This window comes from Semicossyphus pulcher, unplaced genomic scaffold (assembly GCF_022749685.1).
Source record: "Semicossyphus pulcher isolate SPU_LCO1_2020_fin unplaced genomic scaffold, fSemPul1.0.p SCAF_6, whole genome shotgun sequence".
Classification (NCBI taxonomy): domain Eukaryota; kingdom Metazoa; phylum Chordata; class Actinopteri; order Labriformes; family Labridae; genus Semicossyphus; species Semicossyphus pulcher.
The window spans coordinates 23,850,292-23,864,476 of record NW_027211737.1 but is presented as its reverse complement, the minus strand read 5'-3'; the positions used below and the strand labels follow the sequence as shown (position 1 = coordinate 23,864,476).

Sequence of the window (14,185 nt, the reverse complement as noted above, 5' to 3'; positions counted from 1 at the left end):
TTTAACCGTTCTTGTTTGATACAAATGGAGAAGAAGATACTTCAAAGCTTAGAAGTTATACTGTGGTATCTACTTTTCAAAGGCTGTGATGGTTTGGATCCATGGGCCAGTGGCCAGATAACATTTTGGAGCAAGATCCAGTTAAATATTAGTTTGCACTGCCACAGGATCAGGTTGATTATTTTTTAGTGATATCTTGCGTGGGAGCACTTTGAAATCTGATCTCACATCAATCAAGTCTATGTTTAAAGGAGACTGTTGAATCTGTCCCTTCAAGGTCAGATATTTTTATTTTAAGTATGATCTCTGGTGGAAATATATTTCCTGAAATATAGATCCTATGGGTCCCTTTGTGCAGGGTAACCTAAGCTGTATTAGGCCTACCAAAAAAAGAGGTAATATAATATAAAATATCATCATAATAAAATCCCTCAATTATACTTCAGCTTTAACAGCTTTCATTGTCATTCAAATGAATTCTGAACCAAAGAGTCATTCTTCATACTACCACTGGATGACGCCAAAAGTAAGACATGTTCAACCCCTAGTGGCTTTATGATAGTGATTCATTATTACATCATCCGTATTATATCACACAGTCCAGGAGTGACACATGTATTGTTTAATTGTCTCAGTTTACGAGCACATTGCATCTAGAAAAAGCAATAACTTTGAGGATAAAGAGCTGAATCTGTGTCTCCATTTTTTGGACAATGTGAGACTGGTAACTGTCTGTGTATCAATAGTAGGCTACTTAAATTTCAAAGGAACAATATCTACCATATTTAATATGTGTAAGCAATCAGTGATGAGGTCTGTTATTTATATCAGTAGACATTACTTAATCTCTTCTGTATTGGTATTCCACGGGTAAAACACCTGCTCAGGTGACTGACTTACTCAAAAAACATTGTACCTTTTTAGCCATTAAGCTAAATTATATAGAAAATGTGAATTATTACAGAAACCAAACTAATTACAGGTTGTTCAGCGATAAAACTCAAAATCGTGTGTCTGTAGTATCAGAATATTACGAACATATTAAACCGTTCAGGATTATGATGTAAAGAAATTCAAGTGAACAATTGAGGAATGTCACTCACTGACTCACTGGCACTACAAAAGCCACGAGAAGTAAGGACGGAAATGTGTAGGAGTGAAACATCTTGTGCTACTTGCTTATCTTTACTTCCTGTTAGCATTGATGCTGCTGTCAGGTCGCTCGTTAATTACCGTTGCAACGCCTGTTAAGTTTATGTTTCCTTTTTTTAACCTTACTACTCCACTACTCAGTGATTCAACTGATAAAGTGATATTTTATACATAAACAAGAAATATGTATTATTTCTGTAATTTGCCTTCACGTCTTTTCAGAAACTATTTTGAGTTCAAATCTCAATGCTGTGAATACATTGAATAGGCAGTAAGCCGGTGTTAACCCCGATTCCCCATGTTTCCTGAACGCATCATAATGAACATTGCCAGCAGCTGCCTGTTTCGGTGCGATGTGAAGGAGGGGGGAGTTAGCTGAGCTGGAGGAGTCTTGTTCAGCCATGTTAGTTTTCTCTGCTGTTCACAAACGATGAGAGAGAGGAGCCATGGCCTTGTCATTGAGCGGCGACGATGAGGAATATGATTCAGAGTCTGAACAGGTCAGAGCTCCTACTATTTTATTATGTAACCTCTATTTATGCGTGTGTAGTTTAGTGGCCAAGTGTGATGTCTGAAATAAAGGTTTTTGTGAGCGTAGTGCTGTATTTCTTCAGCTGCTTCAGGTTAACGTTGGGTTTTCACCCGCTCTTCTTCTCTGTATCTCGTCGAGTTAAAAGGAGGACGGAGACTTTTAAACCGTCCTCTACATTTAACCAGTTCATACAGACTAACGCTAGCTAAATGCTCTGTTCAAGTAGTTTAATAGACTCGGTCTGCTTATCAGTATTGATTCTCTGTTAGCCGTCCAAACACACCGTGTCCTCTCCACCTTGGACATCTTTCATGTAAGCTACAACTGACCCATTTTTACAGCCCATCTCTTTAATTTAAAGCACTTTCATCCAGTAATGTCACATAATAGTGGCTGCACCCAGAAACTCCACTAGTTTTAAGACAACTTCACGCTGGAGAAGCTGTGATTTACACATGTACACTAAACGTACCACATGTCCTCTGAGAAAACACTTTTGTCGTATAATTTCCTCTCACTTCCTGTAAATTTACTGAGCAGTCTGTTCCTTATAAGAAGACTTTTAAGAAGTATATTGTTGTTTTAAATTGTTGTTTAGGCAGGGACAGAGCTGAGGAGGGGGGATGGGGAGAGGGAACAATGAAGGGGCTCTACTTCTGTTGCTGGTAGTCCAGTTGGTCCCAAACTGGGGTCCAGTGACCCCTCAAACCCCCCCGGCTAAATTGTGTTTAGTATCGCAGTAGTGGTGATTTTAGTTCCTTTAGTTTTCTCTGGACAAAGTTTTGATTTGTTGCTTTCTAACAAGGCTTATGTGTTATTGCACAAGTCTCCATTAGACATATGAGAAGTGCTGACACAAGACCTCTTTGCTCTTACACAATGTTTATACCAACAACACCCACCAACAGCTCATAAGAGAGGCTATTTTGACCTCTTCTTTTATGACACATTGTTGTAAACAGAGGCGCACAATTATTATTTGTGTTAAGGACCACTGTACAATCGAAGAGCCTTGTGACTTTCTTCCTCCCACTGAAATCCACGCTGAGTCAGAAGACCGCGTTCAGAAGAATATAGGCCATGTTTTTGTTCACAGGCCTCAGTAGCCAATCCCAGATTCCTGACATATTACTGCACAGAGTTACAGTAAAGAAGGGTCAGCTGATGTCGACCGCTCTGATTTTTTTGTTGCCACATTTGATTTGTATCTATCAGAATAAAAAAGCAAGGTAAAAGTTAAAGACGTTCAAGGATTGGAAGATGTTGAATATGTTTTATGGTCAAAACTTTGCAGGGACACGTCATACGTTATACTTTATATCTATATTAGGAAAAATGTTGTGTCAGACAAGGTCAGTAAAATAAGAAAGCAGCTGAATTTTAAAATAAATGTGATGTTGACAGTCACAGCCACCCTGCAGCAGTGGCAAACCTTTGATGTCTCCATGTTTTCGCGCCAGTCAGACGGGTTTATAGAAATCTGTCTGATGGATTATTCCCTGTCTCGACTAAATTCTCCAGAAGCACAAAAAGAGAAAACAGATATTAATAGAATTACTAACATTTTTCTCTGTCATAGGGAACATATTCAGGACCTGTTCCTCTTCTTTGTCTCTGTTATATCATCGTTCAGAAAGCATGTTAGCTGGGAATGCCTTATTCTATTTGCGTCTGATTTTACCTGTTAGACCTGTCTACAGCACCATGGCATTGTTACATCAAATCAACATGTGATCAAATAAAGGCTATGTAGTAGTTAGCTTAGAATAATCTGGTAATAGATAAGCGTTCACAGCCTCGCACGTTATCATAACCTCCTCCTGTGAGCTTATTTTTATCCATCTCCTGTGGTCCTCTATTCAAACGTGTTGAAACTGTGATGCTCTCTGATTTGTCTTATTTCTCTGGTGCTTCACGGTTCTGCCATGGCAACAGAGAAGAGACTAAAAATACATGAGAGAAAATTGGCAAACGTGAGTTGAGGATCATAGATGCAAAGCTGTGGGTGTGTGATGAGTCTTTTACCCTCACAAACGTGTAAAATTAGTTAAATAACCATCTTGCATGTCTTTTACTCAGCCCTGTGAGTCACACAGAGAGTATGTGTGAACAGGAAGGTCAGCCTGTGGGGCAGGTTAAACATTGATTATATAAATGTGTGGGTTTGATCTGATAAACATAAATTATTTATTTTGATATAATTTCACTTTCTTTTTCTTAAATGAATCGTCAGCTGGTCTATTTTGAAAACACATGTATTATGATTTGTTTGTTCCTGCTTCTCAAATGTGATGATTTTCTGCTATTCTCTCTGCGATATGATCAATTTTGAGTTTTAGATTAAACAAAATGGGCTAATTAAAATTATAGGGGGCAATGTTTTTTCTTTTTACAATTTTCTTCTTCAATCTTTTTTTAGATGAAATTGCTTTTAAATTCTAAGAAAGTAACCTAAATTGTACACTCCTTTGCACAAAAGCATCATCAAAATGATTTAAGATAAAGGTAACAAACTGATCAATATACAGGCCTACTAACAGTAATTTGTGGAGCCCTACAAATGCCATTTGTTTCACTGTCAGCATGTTTGGTGTCCAATATTGAATTTAACTGTTATCATACTGTCTAAAACCGGTCGTCCATTTCCTTCACAAGACGTGTAGAGAAATGTAGCAAACCTGTTTGGTCTTGATTGTTTTTTTTCTAGCAGGCCAATCCCTGAAACCTGTGTACAAAAAAACAGAATAATGATAACTAGACTTTCTAGATTGGCTTGTAGCAGCAGGAAGAGCCTATTATGAGTCAAGCTAACAAATGAATCATCACTATATTGTGTTAATCAAACATGTCAGGCATGACTTTCTATCAGTCCTGATAGTACTGACAGGTTTGTGGCTTACAGGAGTAAACTTTCCACTTTCCAGTGTCAGTAAGTCTTTTTATTTTCTGGCCTTCGTCTGACTTCTCTCACTCTTTCTCCTCCAGCAGCGGGCAGCCAACCGGCCAAAGCCCAAGATGGGTACGACGTCGGCTGTTAAGCTGCCGTCCAACCGCAGCTCATCCGGAGCGCGGCGCAGGAGGACACGCTGCAGAAAGTGCGAAGCTTGCCTTCGGACTGAATGTGGCGAGTGTCACTTCTGCAAAGACATGAAGAAGTTTGGAGGGCCGGGGCGCATGAAGCAGTCCTGCATTATGAGGCAGTGCATTGCGGTAAGCTTGTCAGCATATTCAAAAGTTTAACAAATCATTCGTGCATGTTTTCTACTAATAAGAGACAGTTTCTCTCCTGAAAAAGCAAACAGATGCTGTACAATCTGCTTTATTGAATTGAATGTATTTATTCTTGCATGTTCTTGATATTTGTTTTTGTCCATGCAGCCGGTTCTGCCCCACACGGCGGTGTGTGTGGTGTGTAAAGAGGCAGGGAAAGAGGACACACTGGAGGAGGAGGAGGACAAGTTCAACTTCATGCTGATGGAGTGCTCCATCTGCAACGAGATCGTCCATCCAAACTGCCTCAAGGTAAAGAGATAAAGGGCTGGGAACAGCTGAAAAACTCCACCTCCATCAAGTCATTCTCTCGTTGACTCATATCTGTTAAAGTAAGAGTGCCAGGAATCCCAGGACGTCTGAACATAATGCGAGTGACTCAGACGCTTGGATTGTACTCACTGGAGTTAATTGGAGGTGGAATTTGCGTTGTTTATTTAACAATGAGCACACTCATCGTTCTGGAGATTTTATGGCTCATGTATGACATCATTATGTGTAAGGATTGGACTCCCACCAAACTCTCGAGCATTTAGGGATGAAGACATTCATGAATGAGTTTATTGCCTGAAAGGGATGCGAGCGCGTAGAGCCAAAAGTGTTCGTGAGTGAAAACCAAAACAGAATGTAAAGTAGCACACACCCTGTTTGTAATAGTGTCAAAAACATAGGAGATATTTGCTACAACAGGCTCGGTCAAACCAGTTTCTCAAACAAGCACTGTCTAGCTGTTTTGCATGCCACAGCAAAATTGTTTTATATCAGTCTTCCGTAAAACACAACAATCTAGACACTGATGGCACTTTGAAGTAGTGATTTAAGCTCCTCAAGTACGAGTCGTTATACCTACTTCCCTTTTCTATTTAATGCATGGAGCAAGAGTCTGCGTGGTAACCACAGCTGAGGTTAAACTTTGCTAACCTGCCAAACAGACAAATGTCACAAGTCACTTTCACTTCCTGTTTAGTTTGTGTAAAAAACACAAACGAAGAAGCTTCTTCTTGACGGCTAAGTTTCTTCTTGTTTCATCAGGTGTGCGACGCCTCAGGAGTGGTGAACGACGAGCTGCCGAACTGCTGGGAATGCCCCAAATGCAACCACGCTGGAAAGAGTGGAAAAGTGAGTACAAATATGTGTGAGTCAGAGGATTTAGATTATGGATAACACTTTACAATACTGGTGCGCTCATAAGCATTTAGTAATGCTTGATTCATGTATGACTTATGAGGAACTAAAACATACATAAATGATTACCACATCAGCAACAAATAAGGAGTCATGATAATTCACATATTGAGTAGTACATGAATTACTATGAATTTCATCTGTATTCATTGAGTAATTCCCTGTTAATATCCAGCAAGTAGGAACACAAATAAAGTAACTACAGCATTTCACAGTAAATCCTGCAAGAAGCCTGCATACCAGTCATGACCTGAGAAATAATTCAAAAATAAATGTTGTCATTGAAGGCCATCATTAGTTTGGCAGGAGATAAGTAAACAGTTCTTAAAATGAGAGACAGCATCTTCCAGGTTCAGGCTATTTATTTGTTGCTTCCCAAATAAAGGTACTGTAAAACAAAAATACAAAAAGAAAGACAACTGTTCACATTATCAAAGTAGCAAATGCATATTCAATCAACTGTACAGTGTAGCACATTGCTCAAAAAACTCCTCGTACAGCTAGCATAACTGCCGCATCCGTATATAAGGTCTTGACACTTCGTTAGCCTGATGCTAAAACATAATGGAAATAGCCAATAATGGGCTAGCAGAATTAGCATCGCGATCGCGGTAATTTTGACTTGACAAATGATCTATTTTACTTAACACACTTAACAACATGATATACACTTATATGTACAGGCATATATTTCATATACTCTGTGGAAACGAACTTTAAAGTGCTGATATGCTCATTTAGTCTGCTGCCCGGTCGCTTTCACGCTCCAGACTGACCCTACGGAAACCTGAGAGGGACGAACTTAATGACAAAATTAAGTTCTGAGGTCAACCTGGCTCAGGGGCTGAGCAGCACTATAATTAAAATTACCGCGATCACGATGCTAATTCTGCTAGCCCGTTATTGGCAATTTCATGTATTTGTTAGCATCAAGCCAATGTGTTTAGTGTTTACATATGGATGCAGCAGTTATGCTAGTTGTACAAGGAGTTATTTGAGCAGTGTGCTACACTGTATAGTTGAATGAATGCATGCGTTTCTTTGATAATGTGACATGTTATGTTTCTTTGTGTATTTTTGTTTTACAGTAACTTTTTTTGGGATGCAACAAATAAACAGCCTGAATCTGCAAGAGGCTCTCTCTAATTTGAAGAACTGTCTGCCTATCTTCTGCCAAACTTCTGCCAAAAGCCTTTTTCTTTCTTTGGTGAAGGCTTGTGTTTGGAAACCAACGTTAAATAAACAGCTTTTTTCTAACTAATTATGGTCATCAATGATAAGTTATTTTTTAATCATTTCTCAGGTCATGACTTGTACGCAGGCTTCTTACTCAGATTTACTATGAATTGCTGTAGTTACTTTATTTGTGTTCCTACTGGCTATTGTCCCAGAGTGAAATCAGAATCTGTTTAAATTTTTTATTGGCTAATGATTTACAAAGATATAATCATGTTATGACTTTTCTTGGTGAGGCACGATTATTAACTCACTATGAAGTACAGAGGGGAATCAGCCCATTGTGGTGATTAACTCATGAATATACAGTATTAATTAATACTAGATATTAACAGGGAATTAATCAATGAATAAAGACATAATTAGTAGTAATTCATGTATTACTCAAAATGAGAATCATCATGACTCTTTATTAGTTGCTGATGTGGCAATCATTAAAGCATGTCTGAGTTCCTCATAAGTCTTACATAAATGAATGCACATGAGTGCACCAGTAATGTAGTGTTACAGATTAGGTAACAGCTGACTAAGTGTGTGACGGAAGTGTTTTAACTTTGAAAACAATTACCGCCAAATATTCCTAAGAGTTTGGTATCACTTATAACTGTCGCTTTCAGTAATCAAGTGTCTATATTTGTATCATCTTGCTACTTCCTGTTCATACTTTTCTAGTTTGTGAAAGTCAGTCACATGTAACTGTGTGCCACAGAAGCAGGAAACCAGGGACACACTTCTTCTTTTGGTCACAGTGTTGAGCTTATTAAACATCAGGTACACTTATAGCGCAGTTGATTTTTCTGCTCACGATAGGCTAAAGGTATAAAGTTGTTTCGCAATTTTTGTCCCCTCTGGCATTGAAGCAAAAAAGGGGTCCCGGGTTCAAGTACGCCTCCAACCTCCCTGGCTCTCTGCTGAGGGAACAGAAGCCTATGAAGGAGGATGGGGATGTTTCTTCTTCAGCCAAAAGGAGACCAGACAGAGAGGAGACACCGAGGTACAGACCAGAGGAGTCTCTGCACAGACAGCCACCTCTGCTCTCCCCCTGCAACCTGCCCCGGTCCAGGCCTGAGGACAAACTGAGGAAAAAGAGGAAGCTGTTTGATGATGATGATGATGATGAGGATCTCGGTGTGAGGAAGAAGGTTTGTATCATTTTTAAGTGATCTTTTAGATGCAAGTGTTTTGGATTGACTCAGCATAATGTAAGTAATTGTCATATCTTTCTTTCTTGCAGGAAAGGTCAGACGATCCTTATTTTCCCAAATTTCTGCACCAAATCAAGAAAGAAGTAGAGGATGAAGACGCATACGAGGAGGAGAGTGGAGGAGGAAGGGAGCCACACTTCAGGAGTGGTGTAGAGAGGAGAGCTCGTTTTGGAGATGCTCAAGAAGAAAGAGAAGAGAAGGACTCCAAGATTGAACTGTTGACTCCCTGCATTAAAACTCCTGTTGGAGACAGCGACCAGTCTCTCTGCAGCTCTCCGCAGGCCGGCCCCAGCAGCGAGGGCGGAAGCGAGACCCAGGAAAAAGGGCCGCGTCCAAAAGCTCGCCGTAAGCGCCGTTTACCTAACAGAGAGCTGAGCCGAGAGCTGAGCAAAGCCCTGAATCAGGAGATCCAGAAGACAGAGGACTGCCTGGCCAACGAGAACCGCCAACCCCTGAAGGTGGAGCCAGAGTCAGAAAACGAGGAACCTAAGAGGTTGTTCCGCAACGGCAGCGAACTCGGGGATCAGAGGTCCCACCTCAAGGCCAAAGAGATGAACGGGACTCCCTGGGAGCTGCGCCACTTCTACCCAAGTCAGATCACTCCACTGGGCTTCAACAGGAGCACCCCGACCAACCGGCCGCCGCCCCCGCACTCCCCACCCAAGTGTGTCCAAATGGAGCGGCACGTCATCAGGCCCCCTCCGATAAGCCCGCCCCCCGACAGACTGCCACTAAAAGATGGTAAAACCCATGTTATACAGCGCGAGGTCTGGATGAAGATCTTTGGCTATCTCACCCACCAGGAGCTGTGTGTCTGCATGAGAGTTTGCAAGACGTGGAACAGATGGTAAGTGATCTGCACACACTTCAAACCGCATTATTACCTTTTATGTTTGACAGCGCAGGTCATGCAAAAGAACAAACTCAAATATTGCTGCACAGTATGCACAAATGATCCCTTGTTTAAGTGTTACGGAGCAATTACAGCCTGTGTTTTGATGTGTAGGCCTAACATGCATCACAAATCTCTCTCTTATGTCTAGGTGTTGTGATAAAAGACTTTGGACAAGGATCGATCTGAACCGCTGCACATCCATCACACCACTCATGCTAAGTGGGATTATCCGCAGACAGCCGCTTTCCCTCGACCTCAGTTGGACGAACATTTCCAAGAAGCAATTAAGCTGGCTCATTAATAGATTACCAGGTGACAATGACTGATTCCTGATCTGTGGACACCTGTAGTTTGTTTTGCTTGTTCTGCTTGGGTGTTATAAAGCGCTGCTCTGTTGTTCAGGTCTGCGAGTGTTGAAGTTATCTGGGTGTTCTTGGGCTGCTGTGTCTGCGCTATGCACCTCCAGCTGCCCTCTGTTGCGCACCCTGGACGTCCAGTGGGTGGAAGGACTCAAAGACGCACAGATGAGGGACCTACTCTCACCCCCCACAGACAACAGACCAGGTAACCCAAAGTACAAGCCCTCTCATTCATGGGGCTTATAGTCATCTCTTTATTGTCAAAATTGTGATGTTCTTTATGCGACCCACCGACAGGTCAACTGGATAACCGCTGCAAGCTGCGGAACGTGGAGGACCTGCGGCTGGCAGGGTTGGACATCACCGACACGTCTTTACGTCTCATCAGTCGGCAGATGCCTTTTCTGTCCAGTCTGGACCTGAGCTACTGCAACCACATCAACGACCAGTCAGTCAACCTGCTGACGGCAGCCGGGACCACAACCAGAGACTCGCTCACAGACATCAACCTGTCAGGTGAGAACTGCGAACAGTGTTGTTTTTATTACATTCTTAGTAATCCATTAAGTCGGCATCCGATGATGGGTAGGAACCATGAAAAATAAAACAATGAATACAATAAAGTTATTCGAAGGCAGGTTTTTCAGACCCGGGAAGACCCGCTAATAAAATGCCGATTGTCTCTTTTCCCATTGCCAGTGGAGTATACTCCTGTCGGCCTCTTTTCTGCTGCATCACCGTCTGACGTCACAAATGCGCCGGAGACAGGGTTAGTAAACAATAGTACGCACAGAACGTACATTATACTCTTTGGTAAGCAGCTCCCTCACCTCGCTGTCTTGCCGGTGTTGCTGCATCCTGCACTGAACAAAGAACAAATTTGCCGTTGTTGTTGTTGTTCTGTATTTACGCGACAGTGGGCAGAACTTCATTGCGTGTCATAGCATCGCGCCAGAGAGGGGGCGGAGATTAGCGAGTCGACCTGGGTTTTCTGTTCCCATCAATGTCAATCGAAGCCGAGGCAATAATTACCCGGGTCTACTGCAGAGTCATTTGACCCGGGTCTGAATGCTGATTGTAACATTTCCCATTAAGGAAAGAAGCTGTGTATTAGCCGGTGTTAGCGGGTTTCCTGACCAGTGGGAAAGGGGCTCAAGGTTCAGTATCAGCTCTATGTTGGAGGAAATGTGGGATAACTGGAGACCATTCACATGAATTCTGGGATTGTCCAGTAATGCTGATATAAAAGTGGAGATTGAAAAATATAATGAAAATTGTTATCCCAATGGATCCTCTGTTGTTCCTACTTGGAGAGCCACCCCTGCATGTAACGGACAAAGAGATATATTACACATACTTCTAATGATTGATAGGAAAATTATAACTGTAAATTGGAGGAGAGGGCATGCACCACGGCACACTCAATGGACCCAGAAAGTAAAACAAGTATACACAGTGGAATATACGACAGCAAAACTGCAAATGAAGATGGACACTTTTCTGCAAAGATGGAGTCCAGTTATGTTGTACTTGAATATTTACATTTTAGGATGTGTCCAAATGTAAATGCAAAAAAGGTAAAGTCATAAAAAAATCATAAAAATGACACCAAAATAATCTAGTAGGTATCGAGTACATTAAAGTAGGTGTGATTTTTAGAAACTAACATTCACAAAGGCCACTAAAAAATACCACATGGGAGGAAGAAGCAGCGTCATGAGTAACATCAGATTCCTTCGACCAAAGCAGGTTCTTAACTAAATACTAATTAAGTTCAGCCATTATTTTTGATCTTCTATCCCTGTGAGACTGTACTTAAATTGTTGCCACAGGTAACTAATTAACCTCTGCTCCCTCTTAGTCTTCCACCGAAATAGACAGGAAGAAAACGTACAAGGCTGTGTTTATTTATTCATGCTGATCACTCTTTATATAGACAATGTAAGCTGTACATTTGTCCACTAACATGCCTTCAGCCTGTGCATTCTCAAATAGTTAATGTGGGGACCGCAGACAAAGTGGATGGTGTATTTACGTCTTGATGCAGGGCAGGCGATGCATCAAGGCGATGCATTATTGATCCAGAACAGTAATCAATAGAACATACTGCAATTATAATAAATGATAAATTCCAAAAAGACGAGTTTATATTTAATGTTACCTCTCTTGAATTGAAGTTGTATCATTGTAAATAAGTTGCAAATGAGCCGGGAACTCGGGACAATTTCAGTGTATTGCGATCTTGTAGTTTTCTTGATGTTATGGGTCAGAAAAGAGGAGACAATTAAATGATTTTCCTCACAAATTCTGTTTTAAATATCAAGCTTATCACCGTTTATTTTTTTCTCTGTTCCTTTCAGTCTGTAACCGGGTCACGGACCATTCCCTAAACTTCTTCAAGCGCTGTGGAAGCATCTGTCAGATCGACCTTCGCTTCTGCAAACAGGTGACCAAGACAGGCTGCGAGAGGTTCATCGCAGAGATGTCTGTGAGCGTGCCGTTCAGACTCAAAGAGGACAAACTGCTGCAGAAGTCGAGCTAGTTCCCACATGAATCAAACTCATTGACTCTCTTTGCACTTAATGGATCAATTTTTTTCCTTTTCAAACTGGCCCTGTGGACACTTTCTGAATGGATGTCGTAGTACACAAACTGAAAGGAGAGACAGAGTTCTGGGTTGAGATCTCAGACGGACTCTGTTGGACAGTCACTGGACAGATAAAGAGGAAGCAGCATGCATGTACCTGCGTTGATATCGTACTTTTATAAAGACGTTCTTGTAATTGACTTTTTAGTTGTTTATTTTTATTCTTTAAATATTTGAAAACAGTATTTTTATACAAACATCATTTCATGAGTTTACAGTGTCTCACAGAGACTGTACGGCACTGTACTCTGTCTCAGTTTGCCTTCATACAACGTGTGCCAAAATTTGACATTAATAACCTAAACGGTCAAAAAATGTGACTAAATTATCATAAATACTTCCTGAATATTTAGAATGTATTTAAAGAAAGATAACAAATTTCAAATACCTGTTACACCCTCATATCTTCACTTACCTTAACACTTCAATGGATCGTTGTTTGATCCATTAACACTTTGATGGATCGTTGTTTGTTGTGCTTGTCTGGGTTTTCTCCAGCATTTCAACATTAATTTATTGACTTTCTTTTTTATTACAGTAAGTATTTATTCACTTTTTCAGCAACTTGACATGGATGTCCCAGAGCTGGGTCAAATACTGCTAAGAAATAATTTATCGGGATGGTTCCAGTTGGTGGGTTTAGCTCCTAAGAGCTAGTGACAGGAAGGTTCGACTGACACTTTACCTGACGCTGGCTTTCTATAATGAAAACAGATTTATATAACTATGTAATTAAGTGACAGAATTATGCAAATAACACATTTGCATATGTTTAAAATAACTCCATACAGTAGATGTTGTGTGTATTTTGGGGTGTGATGTGCTGTAATCTATCACCTCAGGTGAATGTGATAATGTTTATATTTGTAAATGCAAAAACTAAGTGCTAATATGCATTAAAATAATTTCATTTGTACCATTACTGTCATCACTTTTCATAATCTGAAGGAAATTAACCATTTGTTTTTTTATGAGAGTGATTCATGACCCTGGCAATATCAATCTGTCGGGGGGTCATTGGGCGAGAGGCGGGGTAAAACCTGGACTGATCGCCTGTCAATCACAGGGCTGACGCATAGAGACAGGCAACCATTAACGTTCAAATTCACACCTACGGGCAATTTTAGAGTCACCAGAGAACCTAACCAGCATGTCTTTGGACTGTGGGAGGAAGCTGGAGTACCCGGAGGGAACCCACGCATGCACGGGGAGAACATGCAAACTCAACACAGCAAGGCCCCCTACGTCCAAACCGGGACTCGAACTACACAACAGCGCTAACCACTGTACACCGTGCAGCCCACTGATATTCGGTCAGACACAAAAATCTCAACAGTTACTACACTGGTAGCTTTAGCATTCAGTACAGACATCAATGCTGCCCAGTGGAAGAAATGCTGATGTTGATGATCTAGTGACTTTAATCCCTCTAGTGCAACTGTGAGGTTATATGGTTTGTGTAAAATGTAAAGTAGTTGTAAAATACCACTACCGCTAGTGAAGGTTAAAGTTAACTTGTAACAAAGCGCCTTCATTAAGTCAGGTAAAGTTTTATTGTTTCCAGTACTATAATATCAAATGACTTTATCTCTAACAAACTGATATTCCAACAAGCCTTGGCTTTACTTTGTGTTAGCAAATATTAGCATGCTTAATATAGTTACCATGATAAACGCAATACCGGCTAAACTTCAGCATGTAAGC

General features: G+C 40.9%; 1 protein-coding gene across 3 annotated transcripts; it reads left to right on the top strand.

Moving 5' to 3' along the window:
- The first annotated feature begins 1,544 nt into the window (after nt 1–1,544).
- Nucleotides 1,545–13,397, top strand: kdm2ba (lysine (K)-specific demethylase 2Ba). Of its 3 annotated transcripts, XM_069683136.1 has the most exons (11): nt 1,545–1,652; nt 4,670–4,894; nt 5,063–5,206; nt 5,987–6,073; nt 8,236–8,517; nt 8,610–9,427; nt 9,624–9,787; nt 9,878–10,039; nt 10,132–10,350; nt 10,534–10,603; nt 12,195–12,283. In XM_069683136.1, the coding sequence occupies exons 1-11, from the start codon at nt 1,599–1,601 to the stop codon at nt 12,199–12,201; spliced, it is 2,232 nt and encodes a 743-aa protein (XP_069539237.1). In that variant the 5' UTR covers nt 1,545–1,598; the 3' UTR covers nt 12,202–12,283. The 3 variants fall into 3 exon arrangements, with proteins under 3 accessions (XP_069539237.1, XP_069539236.1, XP_069539235.1); XM_069683135.1 differs by lacking the exon at nt 10,534–10,603 and having other exon boundaries at nt 4,673–4,894; nt 12,195–13,397; XM_069683134.1 differs by lacking the exon at nt 10,534–10,603 and having other exon boundaries at nt 12,195–13,397.
- The last annotated feature ends 788 nt before the right edge of the window (nt 13,398–14,185 follow it).